The sequence below is a fragment of the Aulostomus chinensis genome, chromosome 4 (genome assembly GCF_037954235.1).
Source record: "Aulostomus chinensis isolate RoL2024-O1b breed Wild chromosome 4, RoL_Achi_v1.0, whole genome shotgun sequence".
NCBI classification, from domain to species: Eukaryota; Metazoa; Chordata; class Actinopteri; order Syngnathiformes; family Aulostomidae; genus Aulostomus; species Aulostomus chinensis.
In genome coordinates this window covers 23,462,188-23,482,260 of record NC_141323.1, presented here as the reverse complement: position 1 = coordinate 23,482,260, position 20,073 = coordinate 23,462,188, and the positions used below count along the sequence as shown (strand labels likewise).

The 20,073-nt window shown below is 42.4% G+C and overlaps 1 protein-coding gene across 2 annotated transcripts; it reads right to left on the bottom strand.

Moving 5' to 3' along the window:
* Window positions 1-7,795: 7,795 nt before the first annotated feature.
* On the bottom strand, window positions 7,796-19,849 carry LOC147263936 (transmembrane protein 168-A-like). Of its 2 annotated transcripts, none has more exons than XM_086202313.1 (6): window positions 19,749-19,849; window positions 18,379-19,314; window positions 17,934-18,209; window positions 15,802-15,944; window positions 12,858-13,135; window positions 7,796-9,853 (listed from the first exon to the last, which is right to left on the bottom strand). In XM_086202313.1, exons 2-6 carry the CDS (start codon window positions 19,204-19,206, stop codon window positions 9,306-9,308), a joined length of 2,073 nt encoding a protein of 690 aa, XP_086058439.1. In that variant the 5' UTR covers window positions 19,207-19,314; window positions 19,749-19,849; the 3' UTR covers window positions 7,796-9,305. The 2 variants fall into 2 exon arrangements, with proteins under 2 accessions (XP_086058439.1, XP_086058441.1); XM_086202315.1 differs by lacking the exon at window positions 19,749-19,849 and adding an exon at window positions 19,470-19,720.
* Window positions 19,850-20,073: the final 224 nt, after the last annotated feature.

Genomic DNA, 20,073 nt, shown 5'->3' with positions numbered 1-20,073 from the left:
TCTGAGTGCATTGTTATGTTATGGTTCAGAAGAGAACCCCCAGTGTGGCTCCATAACACACTTACTGTGAAGTCAGTCAAGACAGACTGCAGATCAGACGACCAGGCATAGGTGAGTCATGCACCAGTGCAGCATTAGCTAGAGACTATTTCAAGGTAGGAGAGAACTCTAAGCTAGGGAGCTTGCTGTTTCACTTCAGCTGTTTGGCTGACTCCAAGCCATCACAGTTGAGCCGTCTAATAGCAGGCTCACCTATCAGATCGATTAACGTATATCTTTTGTATATGTATAACGTATATAATTTTGCTTTGTTTTTGAAAGTTTCACAAGATATCAGACGTTAGTTCTATCTAAAGGTAACAAATTCTGCTCAATACATACTTATGTGTATCTTTGAATGAATATTGTGTTTTCAATCTGCTCCAGAGTGAATCTCAAACCAGCAGCAGCGGCAACGTTACCACGTCCTCCGCTGTTAATACTGCAGATCATGTTCGCGCCGTGCCCCTCACTGTAAAACCTGCCATTACTAACTGTTAAGGTTAAGTGAATGCCTTCTCTTGCATTACATTTAGATGACCATGACAAGAGACAGAGTCTGACTGTTTGTTACTCTTTTTTTTCCAAATAAGATGAGAGCATCAATATAGAACCGAATCGTTAAGCAGAATCGAAAATGGAATCATAAAAATCGTATCAATTCCCGTCCCTAGTCTTCAGTGTCGATAGAACAATCAGCCTATGCATGCCATGGCGGACACATGAGGTCCCTAGTTCAACAATGTTATTCCTGAGCTCGAGGTAACGTTCACTGTTGCAAAATGGCCAAGGTCTGGTTATATTTTGAACAAACCACATGAAGTCAACGCAAGGAAAACGTTATTGCTGAAGATGACCTCCTAGATGACCCATCTCCTGTTGCAAAGTGTGATATTTTTTGGAACCTACAACAATCTGAATGGACCTGATAAAGACTTTATAGACCTTATGTGTCAACGACAGTAACAGCACACAGAAACAATTAGTTATGTCTACCTTGGGGAAGCCAGGTGTGGGTTGTGTCCTAATGTATTAGTGCCTCCCCTTGTCAGACAGGACACCTGTTCTAGGGGGAGGAGTACAGGTGAGAATAGCATGATCCTCTCATATGCTATGTCCCCCTGGTGATATTCCCCATCACCATCAGATGAAAAGATGCAGTCGATGACTTCACATGTGACGGAAGAAGCATGTGGTAGTGTGGAGTGCTCCAAAGAGTGGCAGAGGAGTTGAAACAATAACCCGGACAGCTTGGTGGGTGAATTGGCGAGATGCATTCATTGGAACATCATTCTACTATCATGAAAAAGGGAAATTTGTGTCTGTGAACATGAAACACTATTTTAAATTGCATGTCTATTACATGACAAGCAACATATACCATACAAATACATAAAAGTCAGCCAAAAAATGTCCCTCAAAGAAACATGAAGTGGTTTGCTGTCTTTGTGACTACTAGGGTGTTTTCTTGAAATCTTAAAAATAGCAGCAAATAGTGCAAATCATGGATTGCACTGTTCATTTGGCAAAGCTATTTTTGAGATGAAGTCCGTAACTGATGGACAATTTCAGCCGATCCATATCCCAGGTGACACTAAAACATATTCCTCTCAATCTGAATAGGAAACTGATCTGTTTTGCTAGCCTAGCTCAGCTTCGTCTCATCCCATCTCAACCCAACTGTGACAACAAAGTTAATTACAAAAATCCCACAGAGCTGACAGTCTTGTTAGCCTCCAATTTACACTTTTAATTGAATCAAGTGTATCAGTATCAGCTGGCTTGCTACGTTCATCTGCCTCCAAGAGCCAATATCAAGAGTAACTCAGTTTGATTATGGATGAGTTCAAGTAATACACATGTAAAAGTATCCATTTACGCTTGAATCAACAGTCTTTATGTTTCAGTTTCTAAAGTAAATCTAATCACATTCAAAATATCTACCTTTGATTTTCTAATCCAAATAAACAGTGGCAGGGTTTAAAGATTACAATGAGATAAGTCATTCCAAATGCCCACCAACATAACACACTTAATTCCTTCATCCTTTAATAATATTGACCTTCACTTTACAAGAGCAAGCATATGTGTTATAACTAAGGCTACAAGCTCTGCACACACACAGCAGTTTAGAAATCCTTGCCTGGAGTCACTCTAGTCTTTGTACCGTGAATAATCTCCACACATTTCTGCCTTGAATTTGAAAATCTATACATGTTAGCTCATACTGACAGTGAATGTCGAAGGGCTAAAACTCCCGCCTTCCAGATAAAGAAGTCCTTGATATCTTAAATAAAAAGCTCTAGAAATTGGCAACAATCCACAAACATTTCTCTTTTCCAACATTGTGGAAGGAAATGAAGCATGCCTCATGTTTAGCTTGCCAAACAAACGTGTGGCAATTTAACATTCAGTGGCAATGATAATGATGGAGCCCGCTCACACAGCATGGAGAACAGTGCTTCTGGATACACGTTGTCTCTCTCTCTCTCTCTCTCTCTCTCTCTCTCTCTCTCTCTCTCTCTCTCTCTCTCTCTCTCTCTCTCTCTCTATCACATTCTGCCTCTATAAAAGTACAATTCAGCAATACAAGGCCCACAGCCTCGCTGGCATTCAAGTATCTTTCAATGTTGAGAAGTTGTGCAGATTTTGTCATCTTAATCAAGACCAAATTGCAACTGTTATATATATATATAAATATATATATGAACTGCTGATGAACCACACTGATATTAAGGAACATACATAACCTCATGTCAAATGAGGACGAACTATCCCTTTAAGGCAGGGGCTAATGCTCATTGAAAACTTAAACTTCATGCTAAAGGGGTACATTAGTATTGATTCTTCAGTGTTTGACAGTTTCACTGTGATGTTTCAAGACTGATCTTGAATAAAGTCTGAATAAAACCAAATTAGTTGGCACAACTTTTATTGTTCGAAATAATTTGTAGTATTTGCAATGTTATAATTTGTAGTATTTTGGACACTATATTGTAAGTTCATTTTTGAAAGAAAGCTAATTTGTCTTAAAAGATAATTAGTTGGCACAACTGAAGTATTAGTACGTATGGCGCAGCATTTCATGTTTTTGTTTACAAGAACGTCAGGCGATCTGAACAAAACAAACTATTAGTACATAGAACTTAATGGAAGTTGGCAGTATTTTTAATTTTTCTTCAAAACTTAAGATTTTGAGTTAGCCCTCAAAATGTAAAAAAACCACTATGCAGACAGTTGCCTTGAAATTTGAGTTTTGGTGAACTTTATTTTAACCGTGGATGAGATAACGCAGACACTGATCAGAGAGACCTAAAGGTGTGTGGGGAACTGCACGATATGTGTCCTTTCCACTGTGTGTCAATTCATGGAATCCATTGCTGATGCCTTGTTCAATCTGGTGGACCAGGCTTGACAAATTAAGTTCATCCTATTGCCCTGACTCAGCTATCTGACTAGATATTTTGAATTCTCTTCTTCACTGTACTGACAGGCAGGATTGAGGGATCTTTTGGGCAGGGACATAGTCTGGTTCAGCAATGTTAACTCACTCATCCACTGACTTTTTGGTTTCACGACTTTGGGTTAGTTTTTTTTTTTTAGGGATGATGCTAAAGCTTGTTGCAATATCTCTCTCTCTTTTTAACAGCTCCTCTGATGGTTGAAGGACCTGCTGATGGACCTCTTCTGTCTGTTTTGTACCTGTGGCTGCCTGTTCTGGTGAACCGTTTTGAATGATATATTGCAACTCAACAATCTTATCTTTTAAAATCACTACCTTTGACATACCCAACTCTTCCTTCTCCAAATGCCTTGTGATATGTACGATAAGAAAGAGAGGATGACTTTTCCCAGATACTGTACATTTTCAAACTTTCAACCAGCAAACTCAGAAAATCACAAACTTCAATCAAAGCATCTTTTGTTAGTGTGTACAGTCCACTACCAACTTCCAGCCTCCAGTCTTCTCGCTCTGAAGAATCCATCTCAGTCTGTAGCCCATGAACAAGATCAGTGTGATGCAGTTTTTGCAGAACAGGCTACACAGCTCTCTTGGCACATGTAGTTGACCTCAGATTGCATGCAAGTCTCTCCACGCAGATGAACCACCACACACTATTGTTGTCACGGGCTGAAGATATAATGGGACTGAATGATGACCGCGGATGTCTATGGAGGACAGCTGGCCCTTGTTTATATTCATCCCAGTGGTGCCTCCAGAATTTTACACCCTGAGACAGGAAATATGAATAAAGATTCTTGGACAATGCTTTTTCTTTAGCAGCTTCCTCAAGAAAGAAGCATCATAGCCAAGAGCTCCCCCTTCCGGCCTCTGCAAGCACAACTAATCGTGTCAGGTATATTGTAATGGAAAATTTTAGTACAACATTGTGTTTTTTATGTTTGCACTTTGTTTGAACTTTGGTTAAGTGACTGTATCTGTATCACACTGACACTGCCATCATGGGATGTGTGATGGGTTTTATATATATATAATTTTTTTTTTTATTATTCATATAAACAAAACCCCTTAACATGAAAATGAATAAAATTTTATGAAAAAGCATTCCTCCTGGAACCGTCACCTTACTGTGGTGGAGGAGTTTGAGTGCCCTGAGTACCCTAGGAGCTATGCTGTCAGGGGCATTGTGCCCCTGGTGGGGTCACCCAAGACAGACTGGTCCTAGGCATAGGGCCAGACAAAGAACAGTTCAAAAAGACCCTTCGTGGGAAGACAGAAAAAGAGAACATGCACCCAGCCTGGAGAGTTACCAAGGCCTCGCCCTGGAGCCAGGCCCAGGGTAGGGGCCCATGGACACGTGCCTGGTGGCCGGGCTGCTGACTTCAACTGTGGAGATAATTGGACAGTGGAAGGAGTATTTGAGGAACTCCTCAATTCCAGCAACATGTATTCCATTGAGGAAACAGAGCCGGGGGAAGGACTTGGGGAGGGGTCGTCCAATCTTCGGGGCCGAAGTCGCCAAGGCAGTGAAGCAACTCCGCGGTGCTCTGGGGTGGATGAGATATGCCCTGGGTATCTCAAGGCTCTAGATGTTGTTGGGCTGTCTTGGTTGACACTTATCTGTAACACTGTGTGGACATCGGTGGCTGTGCCTTTGGATTCGCAGACCGGGGAGGTGGTCCCCATCTTTAAGAAAGAGGACCAGAGGGTGTGCTCCAACTATCGGGGATCAGACTCCTCAGCCTCCCTAGAAAGGTCTGTGCCAGGGAACTGGAGAAGAGGGTCAACAGGGCAGTAGTCAGACCTCAGATCGAGGAGGAGCGATGTGGTTTTTGTCCCGGATGTGGAACCGTGGATCAGCTCTTTACCCTTGCTGCGGTGCTAGAAGGGGCATGGGATTTTGCCCAATCAGTCCACATGTGTTTTGTCAATTTGGAGAAAGCTGTGTCCATGTTCCCAGGAGCACCCTGTAGGGGGTATTCCTGGAGTATGGGGTGAATGGCCCCTTACAAAAGACAAAGCTCTCAATTTACCGGTTAATCTACGTTCCAACCCTCACCTATGGTCATGAGCTCTGGGTAATGACCAAAAGAATGAGATTGTGAATACATGCGGCCAAAGTGAGTTTCCTCCGCAGGGTGGCTGGGCTCTCCCTTTGAGATAAGGTGAGAAGCTGGATCATTGGGAAGGGACTCAGAGTAGAGCCGCTGCTCCTCCATGTTGAGCGGAGTCAGTTGAAGTGGTTCGGGCATCTGGTGAGGATGCCTCCTGGGTGTCTCCTCCGGGAAGTTTCCTGGGCATGTCCAACCGAGAGGAGGCCTTGGGGCTGACCCAGGACACACTGGAGAGATTTTATCTCTCGGCTGGCCTGGGAACTCATCGGGAGGGCGATCTGGGTTTCCTTGCTGAGGCTGCTGCCCCCACGACCCAAACCAAGATAAGCAGAGGACACGGAAGAAAAACAGTTTCTAACCACTGCATCACCGTGCCAACCCCCCTAGCAATCGGACACGCTCAATAAATACAGGATGCTTTTCTAAGTGACACTGAACATGGAACAGTATTACACTCTACGCTGAAACCTACTCTTGTACATGACTAACCCTAATGTTTCTGGCTTCAAAATTGTCTTTAGGATTTGAAATCGACAGACGAACTTTTAGGATGAAGTGAAAATGAGTGATATAAAAATTCCTGATTACTGACTCTACCAGTCATTTTCCCCCTCCTTTTTCAAATGACAGCTTCCTTCGTTTGACCAAACTTCAATTTAAATATCTGTAAGAATTTCTTCCAACCTTGTAACACTCAAGAGAATGTAATTGACCACAAAGAAATTGATTGTTTGAAGAGTAGACAGAAGGCAGTCAAATTTTGGCAGCCAACCTTCCCAAGGATTGTGTCTGCATGTTGTGGCCCATAGCATGCTTAAAACAGCCACTAAACTCCTCCTCAGCCCTTGTAATTTGAGATAATGGTTTTGACATTTCAGTGCTGGACCTACTGTGAGCCACAGTGAGCAGGCATCTTGAGGGGCAAGGCAATTTTTTTTTTTAAGTTAATGTTGCTGAATATGTAGTATCTCATTCTATGATGGACCATTCAGCAGTTTTGTATCATTGCAGAACATTTAGCTTTAAATGGACTCCTGCTGGCTGCTGCTGAGGTGTGATGGAAAAAGAAAAACATCCTAACTTTCAGAGCGTTCACTTGGGCCTTCAAAATAATTATCATTATCGAAACCTTCCTGCAGAGTTCACGCACCATTTATGTTTTTAATGAATGGACCAAATAATTTTAAGATTTGGAGAACTGTATTAAAGGGCGTAAAATTGCCAGATCCCCCACTGTGGCTTCCAAGAGATGTGAAGAAACAATAGTAGAGGAACAGTGCTGCTACGCTAAGATATAACTATAAAAGTACATTTATTTTCTCAATTAAATTGCAGGCAAACATTAGGCACATGACTTTGTCTGTACTAGAAGGTAACGTTCCATGACAGCCTGTAATTAGCCACAGATGAGAGCCTCGGCTGAGGAAGGATAGAAATAAAGACAGGCTGAGAGAAGCCAGTGTGTGTGTTTGTTCTGTATCCAAGTATGTGTGTTTATGTGTTTTTGAGTGTGTGCGACTGCCTCTGACTCAGCACATCTGCATGGGCCTCGGAGGCGGCTGGCTCTTTTATTACCTAATCCAGTTTAGAAGATGAATCCGGCCCATAATCTGATATTCTCATAAATGATCCTCGCCATATACATGAATCCCTGACCTTAGCTCTCGCTGCAGTTCACAGGAGAGAGAAATCAACGCCCACACGGGACAGCGTTTCTGCTCTTCTCTTTTTCACTAATTGCTGCAGTGATTAGTTTAGCTACATCTGCCTAATGGTTTGATATTTGCTCTACCTAAACACAGCAACTTTAGAGTAGCAAAGGGTTCTGGTTCATGACAGCTCGCTCCCCACTTGCTCTGCTTGTCAAGTCTGAATGGATGCAAGCGGATGTAAATTTAATGTCAGCTTTCATCTCCCCAAATGTTGCTGTGCGGCTGATAGTGCCATCAAGGCACTTGCCGGGCCAAAGCCCCACGCTCTGAGACCAGTAACTGAGGTGAAAGCTCACTGACCAAATCCCTCAGAGATAATGTCACGCATTGTTTCATTTTTCTTGAATTTCCAGTCTAGCACCACACCACAGGGAAGAGTAACAATTTCTGTAAAGCCCACCATGTTAACATACCATCCCTACATTTAGCACGCAAACACATCAAATAAATCTTTTTTGAGTTTATTATCCAAGTTGAACATTTTCAGACTAACTTTAAGTCCATTGAGGCAAACAGGGAATTGCATATAGAATTACATAGTGAACCATGTTCTTTAAGGCAGCAATCCACTCCGGATAAGATTCAGGATGCGAGAGAGAGGAGTGGTCAATATCAGTTCTTAAGGTCAGTGCATCAATAAAAAGTACAGAAAGAGCTCACATCATTTGTTGCTCGTGTCTCATCTCACTGTGTCACAGCATGGGAAGGACAACTGCAGGAGAACGGTGCACGTGTTTGTACAGACGCAATACCTCTTTAGGTTGAATTCCACAGACAGAAGACAGGGATGCTGTCAGGTGAAAATATGGTATCTCAACACAGATGTGTCAGGAATAAATGCATCATTATACGGTTTAAAAGTGATTGTGTTTACGCTCCAAGAAACAAAAGGGCGCACTCCCACGAGTCATTTTTTTGCATCCTGTCTAGACACACAAGAGTGTTCCTATTATTTTGCACAAGGGAGAGAGAGAGCGCACACTTCCACCAAATCATTCCACCTTCTTTCTGAACAACTCCAAAATCTACTTGACTGTTTCTCAACCTGAGCTTCATCATTCTACCAACCTAATAATAATTCTACCAAACCCACCCCTAACTTTTTGAGTTTTCCTGCGAACAGACAACCTTGTCTGAGATCAAAAAAATAAGGTTGAACAAAAAAATAGCAGGAACACCTTCCAGTATATAACAGAACCCTACGGTAGGAGGACAATGATTCCAAATCTATCTTAAGGCACTTTTAAGGTAGTATTATTAAGGAAAATTGGCATGTTGTATAAAATATGATTATAAAAACCTTCCCAAATACTCAATATTCAAAAAAAAAAAACATAAAATACACTATGCTGAACTATGACACATTTATAGAAAAAATACAATCAGGTCATTTAAACTCATAAATATAACAACAACAAAAAAACCCAAAAGTGATGACATGTGCTCAGTATTGTAAGCGGCGTGACATTTGCTCAAAGGTTCTGTAAATTATATCCTCATTAATTTGCATTAATTATCAGCATAATACATAACCTCAAGAAAACGTGATGCAGTGGCACCTTTAGGTGGGCAAAACGTGTGTGTGCATGTGTTATCGCACTATTCTTTTATCAATCATTTCCTTAATTAAAAGGTGTTTCTCATGTAAAACCGTGTCTCAAATCCAGTTAGAAGGGGCATGGTCTACATGAGCAAATGATTATAGGCCAGGGGACAAAAAGGCAAAAATGTAAATTTTTACTCCTCTTATGCACTGCTCTTTAGGGTGGATGATCCACAAAATAGGAGATCAAAAATGAAGCGATTCTTACAAATATATGAACAAATATACCTCTCAAACCCAAGGAACCGGTAATAAAGGATACCTTCAACAAAAGCCTGATACCCTGGTAACGCTTGAGGAAATACGCGATACACTAGACACTTTGTACCCCAAATAATACAAAACAAAACAAGTACACTAACATCCCAGCACGTCTATGAGTGCACCAGTTTAATGCCCTGCCCAGTGTCCAGGACAGCAGGAGGGAACCAAGCTAGCTTACATCTCCTGAAGCAGCGCAAACACATGCTACAAAACCAGAACAGGTTCAGGCCACAGCACCAGTTGGACAGGTGAACCATTGGATATGTAACCTCAGGGAAATGAGTCTTCCAATGCTTGGCCACATCACTTCCTGTTGGCACATGAAGCGTGTAGTCGCTCCAGCGTTTGGACACACCATAGATAGCCGTTACTGTCCTTCCCTTCTCGGACCACTGGGTGTCACTGTCCGGGTTGCAGTTGAACTCCACCCATTCGGCTGTGAAGTCCCCGAGTAAGGGAATGTCTCCTGCCTCCAGGTCACTGGTGATACAGAGTTCGGCTGCCTGCACGGCTACATGGATACTCTCCACCCTACGCGCCTCTTTGACCCAGTGGAGGGAGTTCTCGGTGTCCAGGACAAGGATAAGTCGAGAACAGTGACCAGCGTTCTTCTCCTGCCACAACTCCAGCAGCTGGGCCAGACGGAAGCTCTCACCTCCTGCACCAGTACAGAGTGACAAAGAGGATGAGAAGAGATACATGGTTGAGAGATAAACAGAAAACAGAGAAAAACAGATAGTGATTTTGGAAAATAAAAATATAGACAGTTATTTAGTCACCACTGGTCCAATGTCTCGTTCAAGGACATCGCAACAGGATACCGGGCTCTTGATGAATAGACTCTCACTTGCGGTCCTGTCCATCTGAATGCTGTCACTCCAACCACATCGGCTATTGCGCTTTGCAGGTATATAGCAGTTCAGAAGTTATCCGACCTGGCTACCCCTTTCGGATGTGTTTAAATATCTTAGCAGGATACTTTGATGTCCAATAAAAAAAATTAAAAAAATCAGTAGAGCCTAGCAGGTAAAAAAGTAACATCATCACCTTGTTTTTTTAAAGGAATGGTTAAAAAGTACACATTGGTGCGATCCACTACACCTGAATGCTCTGTATTTTCTGAATTATTGGACTATTCTTATTAATTACTGTTACTTATTAATTCTGCTTGTTTATCATGACAATTATTATTATTATTATAATCATCGCTATCATTATGATTTGTGCATAATGTACATTTATCTTTAGATGTTAGTTGTGGGTCAGGCTATTTAAAAAGAACCGAAATTGGACGTGTGTATTCTTTTACTGTGAATATTTGTGACTATTGTGAGAACATTTTAATTCTACACCTTATTCTGCAAAATCAGAACACAGAATCCGATCCGCTAAAGAGTGTTTGATCATCTGGGAAACTTTATATCTGGATCAGTACGAGCCAATCAAATGTTGTCATTAAAAAAAAATAACAGGACGAAAGTAAGATTGATTTCTTGATCCTGGATAGCAAAACATATGATTTCCTAATCCTAACCATCCTGATTCTGAGTTTCGGAATGACTGAGATCACGTTACTGTTTTGTTTTGGTAAGATCACTTGGCCGTACGAACGTATTAGATCATGTTCAACAAGTCGATTCAGACTGAAATACTATTTCTTCCACGGATCACTTGATAATTTAGAATTTGACATCTTTAAACTGACTTGAAAACACCAAATGTTCCCACCTTTCCCAAATGTGTACGATCATCCACTGAAAATGTCTTAGCGCAGCCCACAGAATGATGATAATGTTTTCCGTGTGGATCTTTCTCTTCATCTCCTTTGCTTCGGCACGCCGAGATAACGTGTCAAGTCATCTCTGAACAGAAGAGCTGACACACTGTTAACCTGCTGTGATTCTCATTTCTGTTGAGGGAACGCTTGTGTCGCGGCAGACTTTCACACAATCCTCTGTACTGGAACTGAACTTCTATGTGCTGTGTCCTTCACAGCAATTTTAACTCTTTTGATTCGTTTGTCCAATCTGTGCGAATCAGTCTCTAATTGACTGAAATGACGGGGAAGCCTGCAACACAAGATTACACGTGCCAGTTCAACTCGGATTCAACTCGCTGGTAATTGTTGCATGGTAATTAAATTGTGACAAATTGGACCAAACTCTTAAGGAGATAAAAAATGATTTTCATTTTACTTGCCACCTTTTTCATGACAATTTAAGGTGGATGTTTTCATGCTTTCGGTGTTAATTAACACAATTTATCTTGATGGAACTCTTTGACTCGAAGAGGAAACCATTAGAGACGAGAGTGAAACAGCAGAAACATTTTCCCGTTATCTCTATCAGCACTAAATATCAAGACCTATGGAGAGAGTGAGTGAGCAACGCCATGTGACACTTTTCCCACAATGTGTTGAAGCCCAACAGAGAGCAATGTTGAGCCAGAGGGAGTCTCAAGCTTATAATGATTTAAAAATTTGTCGCTTGAAACCCCTGGTTAACACAAAATATCGATCTGAAAACTCGTGTGCGTACCATATTTAATACCTCAAAAACTGAGCATGTGAGCAAAGCAGAGCAGCAGGAGTCCCAGCACAACCATTTATGAAGGAATCCGCTCCGTCAGTTACTTCACTCACTCGGTATCACCTAAGATTTCACCCTGCTCCACCCAAATTGCTCAGTCAAAAAAACGAAAAAAAGCCGAAAGGCTGTGTTGTATTTTAACTTGAAGCTTAAACACGAACTCTGCTCTCTAAGTCAGGCATGCTGTCACCTCCTGGTTTGAGCAGAACCAGAGCGAAATTCAGCTGTTTGAAAAAACACGCTCCATTCAAAATGATCACACTCCACTCATATGCTCCAAGTTCCCATCCATCCATCCATCCATCCATTTTCTACCGCTTATCCCGTTAAGGGTCGCCGGGGGGGGGGGGGGGGTGGAGACTATCCCATCAGCCTTCAGGTGAGAGGCGGGGTTAACCCTGGACAAGTTGCCAGTCCATTGCAGGGCGCACAGCCACAGTCACGCCTATGGTAAAGTATCCCATTAGCCTAATCCCCTCTTGATGTCTTTGGACTGTGGGAGGAAGCTGGAGTACCAGAGAGAACCCACACAGGAACAGGGAGAACATGCAGACTCCACACAGAGAGATCCCGTGCCCAAACCGGGGCCCGGACTGTTGTGTGTTGCTGTGAGGCGACGGTGCCGACCACTGCACCACCGTGCCGCCCCGTCTAAGTTCCCATGAAAGCTAAAAAATTGGCAGGTGCTCCAACTGCAATCCAATGTTGTTATCATAAAGAAACAAGTTTATTTTACTAGTATGAACATTGGTTTAAATGCCAATGCACCCAACCCTAATTCAAATGGCAATCAAGCAATTGTGTTAATTTCCTGAGTTAACAACAAAGAACGGCTCTCGACAGATCTTTGTAAGATTATACCTCTGATGAAGATTAATCTTGTTGTGGTCAAGTAATTCTTTAAAGTAATTCAAGAATTGTGACTTTGCAATTCCTATTATTACGTTTCACTTCAAAACTGAAGAAGAGGTTGAGAAATTTGCTTAAAATTTGCGACAAACTATCAACGCCAAATATAACTACTTTTAGCATAGAGTCCAAGAAGAAAAGAGGTCCTGATAATTTAGATCTCACCTGCGAGAGCCCAGGCCCCGGTGCTTTTGTGTGTGTGCCCACTGTAGAAAATCAGATAGGTGTCATGGCGTGGCCCGTCTTCCGTACGAAGCTCCATAAAGCTACGAAGTTTGTTCTGCACAGCCTCCAATGTGACGCCGCTCGTGGAGTAGTCACAGCCGAACGTCTGGATCATGTGGTGAGAGAAGAGTCGCTGCACGTTGCTCAGCATGCCTGTGGAGCGCAGGTTCAGCTGCTGCACCTGCTCTGGTGGGAGCAGAGTGGGCTGGGCATCAGCGCTGGACAAGAGAGATGAGAGGACATGAAAAGGTCATCAATGTGCATCTTTTTTTATATACTTGGGGGGGGGGGGGACTCAAGTTAGGTGGCTTGTCAGAAGCATGGGTGGAGAAGAGAGATGAGCGCAAAACTGAGAAGAATAAGTGATAAGTTGATGGTTTGAAACACTGGGGTGGGGTAGCTGCCGGCATTAGTGGGGAGCCAGCAGACAGAGAGGAAAGGATGAGAAGAGATGGGGGGGGGAGGGGGGGGGGCGGAGTGGTGGATCACCGCTGAAGGAAATCAAATTAGCCTCAGGGATGTAAAGAATAAAAGGGAAGTGAGATGGAAGAAAGAAAAGAAAGAAAGAAGAGGGATGGAGTGAGCCAGGTGACAAGAACTGAAAAACACAGTTGAGGGCAAAGGGATTTTATGAGTGTGGATACTTGTGTGTTCTGTCAGACAATAATGGCAGTTGGATGTGGTGCGCACACACAAACAAACTCAAGGCTGAAGGGTATTCATGGAGCCATTCATTTTCTTTCCATCTATGGACTTGATGCTATTCATGGCCAAGTGGATGCTAAATTCCCCCATGTACCCATCTTCATAACGGCACCATTATTCTCAGCCCTGTTCCACCACTAACACCAGCAACCTCACCTTGACAGGGGCAGGTGAAAGTTTATCAAATGGGCATGACACAGGATTGCTTTTCTTGGGTGGTGTTGCTTACGTAGACACCATTTATTCTAAGCTATTTTTTTCTTTGTCTCCTTTTCTGGAATCATACAAACATCTTTATTTATACTGGAGAGTAAATAAGCCTTCTATCAAGATGTAAAACACCTGAATCCGAGACATGACGTGCTGTAACCTCTGCATGGCTTGGCAAGCTCCCCGTTCATCTAAACCCATCTAATCTTTCCAAATCTCACGGAACCCAGAGGAGCGAAGGCTTGTAGTTTGAGATTCAGACCACATCCTACCCTGTAACACTCTCCTCTTTCATCTAAAAAAAAAAAAAAAAAAAAAAAACCCTGTCCTTTTCTCCACAACTCCACCCTTCAAAATCCGCCCCCCCCCCCCCTTTCTCCTCATCCTTGTGTACCTCACTGCTACTGTTTACAACCTCTCCTTGTGTTTCCTCCACTCCGCCCTACCCTCGCCTCCTCACCCCTATCATTCTAATCTCCCTGTGGGGCTCTTGTCATTGTGAAAACATGATCTGTAGCCATCAAACAGCCAATTATGCACTGCTGCATTCTCATCATGCTCGCAGTCCTCCCTATGGACGCTGCACATGCAGCCTCGCATACAGAACATCTGCAGCGCCAGTAGCACATTGGCCTGCTCCTAGAATTACCTACAGAGTTAAATACTAGTAAAGCTGGTCTCTGTTCAGATGGCTAACGATTAGGTGGAATATTCAGAGAGGAGTCGTAAATATGTTTACGAGCTGAACATCTGTGGTGACCTGATTTCATAGGAAGGGCTGTTGGTATTGGAAATGCTTCTTTCTACCAAATGGCTAGCTGATATTGTTCAGGAGGAGACATGTCTGCATCATCAAAAGTAACTCCCCCCGCCCCCCCCCCTTTTTTTTTTTTAGTACTTGGCCAATTCAGTGGGGACTTTAAGCTACAGCAGCAGCAGGTAATGGCTAACTTCTCCAGCTGAACAACTTAGCATGCTACGGAGGGAACCCCAGAATGTTCCGTTTAGGGCCTGAATATTAGCAGCATATTTATGCGTAGTTATTGGCCTATTTATGCAGTTGGTTTTGTGTTAACTGAGAAGCGAGTTGCAAAGAGTGATCCTTTCTACCAGAGCCCATGATGGACAGGAGGGCTCACACATGTCACTCCTGTGTATTTATTTGGATAAATCTAACCGTTTACTCTAGCATAGCTGTGAGCAATTGCTGACAAGTAAATTAACTCCGGAGATCTCTTGTATAAAAGTGATGTTTCTCTTCATAAAACAGTTCAAATTCAAATTTCTTGAATAAGACTGTGATTTTTTTACTGTGTTAAAATATACTGTTTACATATTTGTTTTCTTGCTAGCGGTCTTCCTCCTTTGTTCGCCCGAGGTATCACGGCTAGCTGGATACTATCACGCATGCATGAAAGAAGGAATTTGGATTACAATACACACGGGGAGAGGGCCTTAATTTCCACCCCTGACACCATTATTACAACATAGCTTTAGATTTAAAAAAAAATTCTTTCCTGCTATAGTAAAGTTTTATATCTTGTGTAGCATAAAAAAAAAAAAAAAAAAACAGTTTCTCAAATGTACTCTCTTAAATTTTGGTATATTTGGGGGGGGGGGGGGATTTTTTCCCCCCTTTATTAGAGAGTAGAAGGATGACAGACAATGACAGGAGAGAAATGGATACAGATATATTACAGTCAGACTATAATCAGGAAGTTGCAGTTACATACTCAACGCATTAAACCGTTTGGCCACTATTTGGCACTTTCAGAAGTGTTAAATTTATAAAAAAATCCATCAAAATTTTCCTACATTTCATTGCTGGATGGTTGGTCAAAGGCTATGACAAATTTGGGTGCAACTGTGTTGCGGTTTGACATTTTATAGACTGAAATATCAATTGGCTGATGAAAACTTCTGAGCCATCCAAGAGAGAAGTTTTCTGTGTTTTTGTCTATCTCAGTACCTGCAGAATGACGTAGGGATGACCAGAGCGTAGCCCACACAGGTTCCCCCAAGGCAGCTGCCCAGCTCGTGGAACATACTGTGGGTCAGAGACTCCAAAGGCAGCACCACCAACAGTATGCTGAGAAAAAGACCACAGGAAGGCTGCAAAGAGAGAGAAGAATCACTTTTGTGCGGCAAAAGCGATCAGATGCAGCTAAATGGTGGTGACACTTTGCTAGACAGTTGTACCCTACGGGACGGACACTGTTATCATCAGGCTAAGGCTTTTACAAAACCAACGCACTGGCAGGAAGGTTGGCATATAACATAAACCATTTGAGCGACTACCTTTTCCGCTTCGGCGCTACTGTGACTGCACGTGGACTAGCATGGAGGGTTTGTTTTTAGCTTTTCAGGTGTCTGTGAATTCCAGACCTACATGGAGATGACCTGGATTATACTACACAATGCGCTTGAGAGTTTGTATGCAGATATTTTTTCGCACTTTAATGACTCCTGGGGCCACTAAGAGGCATTGCAGGATGGAGGAGGGAAAAAAAACCTGTTTTTGAACTGAGACACCTATTTGCAAGAACTCGGAAGGCTAAATGCACTTTTTAAATACTACACAGTGAAATGTTTTCCGTCAGTAATTCTAAAGAATTACACGACGATAATAATTCTGCCTTTTTTTTTTTTGGAACCATTCACATTATTTTTACATTTAAATGCTCTAGAATAATTATTCAAACAAAGAATTGCATAATGGAACACACTAACACCTGTACCAAAATAAATGATACAATATGTTGACATTGCCTGGACCCCGTTCTTTAAATCTACTCCTGTGTGTTAAGTAGAACCAGCCCTCTAAATGTGATTCATACACTCACTAAACATTAAGTCATACCCCTTAAAAATTTAGCGTACTCTATGTTCTCCATAAGTACTATAGGCAGAAAAGCATCAAACAATATAGTGGACTCTGCTGTAGAATTCAAAGTTTAAAAATTTCTAATAGATAGAGAATTATTGGCACACAGTCCAGAAGAATAGTGTCCGTGTGTGTTTGTGTGTGTGTGTGTGTGCGCGCGCGCTGCATTTAAAAGTGTGAGCTGACTTCAGACTAGAGATGCTGCTGTTATACAATGATGCATGGAAAAACAACTCAGTTTGTTCAAATTAGCTTTAAAAGGAAACACACTGGAAATTCTGAAACAGCGGAAAAAAAAAAAAAAATCACACACGCGAGCACTGACTGCTCCCACTTTCTAAAGCAGATTTGAAATTGGCTTCAACATTGTGCAGATCTCAAATTAGGACTCAGGCCCGTGAGACTCCTACAAGGTAAACGTCTAATAAGGCTAAATAAGTTATTGCTACTCTTTATGCAAGTAGATAGGGATATTAAAGTGCTAATTAAATCGGTTCCGCATGAGAGCTGAAGTGGCTCGGCTTGGGGAGCAACTACTAAGAGCGCACTGCCACTAACATCTCTCTCCAGAATTTGGAACATCAATGTTTGATATGTTTATGTGGTTCTTGTCATGAATCTCATTGTGATGGTAGGAGAAAGAAGTCCGACCTGCTAAATGCACTTCAAAAGGTTTCTAAATGGGCCAAGATTTAACAAGTGTAACAGTGCTGACGGGTGGAACGATAATCACAATAATAACTTTGTAGAAATATGACAGACTGAAGAGTTGACAATATCCATGTTTAATGAGGATGAAGGGGCCATATTATGCCCATTTCTTCTTTTCAATTTTGTAATTTTGGTGGTTTCTTTACCATTATTAGCATGTATTTATGGTCAAAATGCTCTTTTACAGCACTTTAAGTAATGACCATGAATTGAGTTCACCTACAGATACATCCTGAAATGGAATTCACCCTCCTGACAGAGCACGCAAAAAGAAAGATCCAGCCAAGGGTGGTGACAATTTCAACACTTGTGATGCATTGTGAGGCTCACACCCAAATGACTGGGTTTTCTTACATCATCCTTGTGTTAGGAGACACATCAGAGATCCAAATAAAAATACAAACACTGGCAAAAGTGATGTTTTTAATTATATGGCCCTTTTACTCTTTTATTTTTTGAGCAGATTTCTACAGTTGAAGTAACAGCAACTCATTTGTATCGCCTACCTGCCAGGAAACCGCCCCCAGTATGACTGTGGATACCAGACAAAAGAACACCAGGCGTTCCGAAATGAGGCAGAAGTGTCGAATGCCCCTGGAGGCCATGACTTGTTCCAGACTCCGACGACTAGATCGCTGGGCCCGCCAGGCTTTCTGACACTCACTCAGCTTGGTGTGGAAGCCCCATATGGTGATCAATAGAATTATGTGGCAGATGGACCAGAACAGGCCAAACAGACAGAAGCCTGGGATCACCAAATACCACAGCTCCAAGTAGCTCAGCTAGGCAAGACATGAGAAAAGTGTTATGAAACACAGCCTTGACACATGTAAATATGAAACAAGCCCTGTTTTTCAGGTTACAAGTATGACAAAATAACCGAGAGTCGCAATGAACCCACATACAATAAACATCTCACATACATTGTTCACAAAATGCCACTAGGGTTACCTTTAAGGCAGCCAGGACAAAGAAGGTCAGCTCAATCAGACACAGAGGTAACATGGACAGCCGTCTCCACACCTTCCCCAGGGAGAGCACTGGCATCCAGCGCTCACTGGGTCCCAGTCCACTGAAATACACATCCAGCACAGGCTCACACAGCTGCCTGCCCAGGTAACAACCGAAGGCGTAAGGGTTTGCTGTTATGTGTAAGGCACGGAAAAACACGAGGGAGGTAACTAAGGCAAAACTAATTAGGTTGGGGACAGCAAGGAGGGACTTCATCCTTAGGTCCACAATGAGAGCACCCAGGGCCACCACCAAGCCCATTATGGCCACTGATGTGGAAAGAAGCATAGCAGTGCTGGCGATGCCAAATCCCAGGAGCTCCAGGAGCTCCGATGATGTTAACAATACAGGTTTGTGACGGATGGCTCCACATATTCTCTCAGTTGCAGCCCATACTGTTTTCATGACCACACTGGCCAAGAGGAGATAGTTAGCAACGACTTCTTTGACATTTGAATCCAAGGCTGGGCTGTTGAGGAAGCACAGGAGACCAAGCAAAAAGCCAAACCACAGATGGAACAAGCTGTTGCTGGCTTGCTCCATGGCGAAGTAGTAATGGAGGATGCTGGCTATTCCCAGGACAAAAAGACCTAAGATGAAGATGACCAGGATCATAGGTTCGCTTGTCACCTCCCAGCGTACGTACATGCCAACGCATACTGCCACAAGGAGGTTGACGCTGGACAGATAACCTAGGCAACGTACTGACGTAAACATGTCCACCTCCTTGGGTCCATCAACAATCAGCTCTTCCTCTTCCTGAGCCATGACTGATAGCAACTGATCCAAATGCTGCTGAGGATTCTGGCTGCCAGTTTGCTCCAGTTAACCTCTATGGATGTCCAGAGCCTCTTGGTCACCATGTAATATCAGCCCCTGTGAACAATTTAGAATACTATGTTAACAGTCTGTCTTTAAACATAGATAAAGCAATCAAAAAGCATACGAGTTATGCTTATGATTACTTGCTCAGACAAACTAAAACACAGTTAGTGTTACCATTATTGTCGATCTATAACAATTATATATACCTGTATGTACTAGCCATAGCATGGCAGATTTTCAACTAAACTAAACAGTGACTCTGGGCCTACTGTCAGCTTTTGAGGATGTGGCACTGCAGCAGAGAATTTTGCTAACATCGCGTTAGCCTCCCTTCTGACCAGACGTAACAGTAAGCTACCCGTGGTTTCACGATCCAATGTTGTCTTTTTAAATGTACACGAAAGTAGTAGCCTCTAAATATATGCCCATGTAAAAATCGAGATCATAAATGTAGCTAACGTAGGTACAATTAAAATATTGCTTACATGCTGTTTGTTTAGATGACAGCAACGCTGCTTCCGGATTCTATACTACGGCATCTCACAACGGTCAAAATAGACAATGCTTCGTCTTTCATGACAAGTCGGTAAAGCGCAGCTCTTCCAACACAGACCTGCTCAAACCCAGACTAGTTTTCTTCTGTCTAGCAATCACATCAGTCACCTCTCGAGTAGCAATAGCTGATTCAATGTTAATATAAAAATACATAACTCTATATCACAGTGAAAACTTACTGTTAAGCCCAGTGTCATTACATCTTCAGAAAAAGATTATGTCTCCATTTTACTATCATCACGATATTATCAATAT

Coding starts and splice junctions, on each gene's coding strand:
- LOC147263936 (XM_086202313.1), bottom strand. CDS start 19,206: ATGGCTCAGGAAGAGGAAGAGCTGATTGTTGATGGACCCAAGGAGGTG. Junction 18,210..18,378: donor TTGTCCTGGCTGCCTTAAAG/GTAACCCTAGTG, acceptor TGTCTTGCCTAG/CTGAGCTACTTGGAGCTGTG. Junction 15,945..17,933: donor TGGGGGCGGTTTCCTGGCAG/GTAGGCGATACA, acceptor CTCTCTTTGCAG/CCTTCCTGTGGTCTTTTTCT.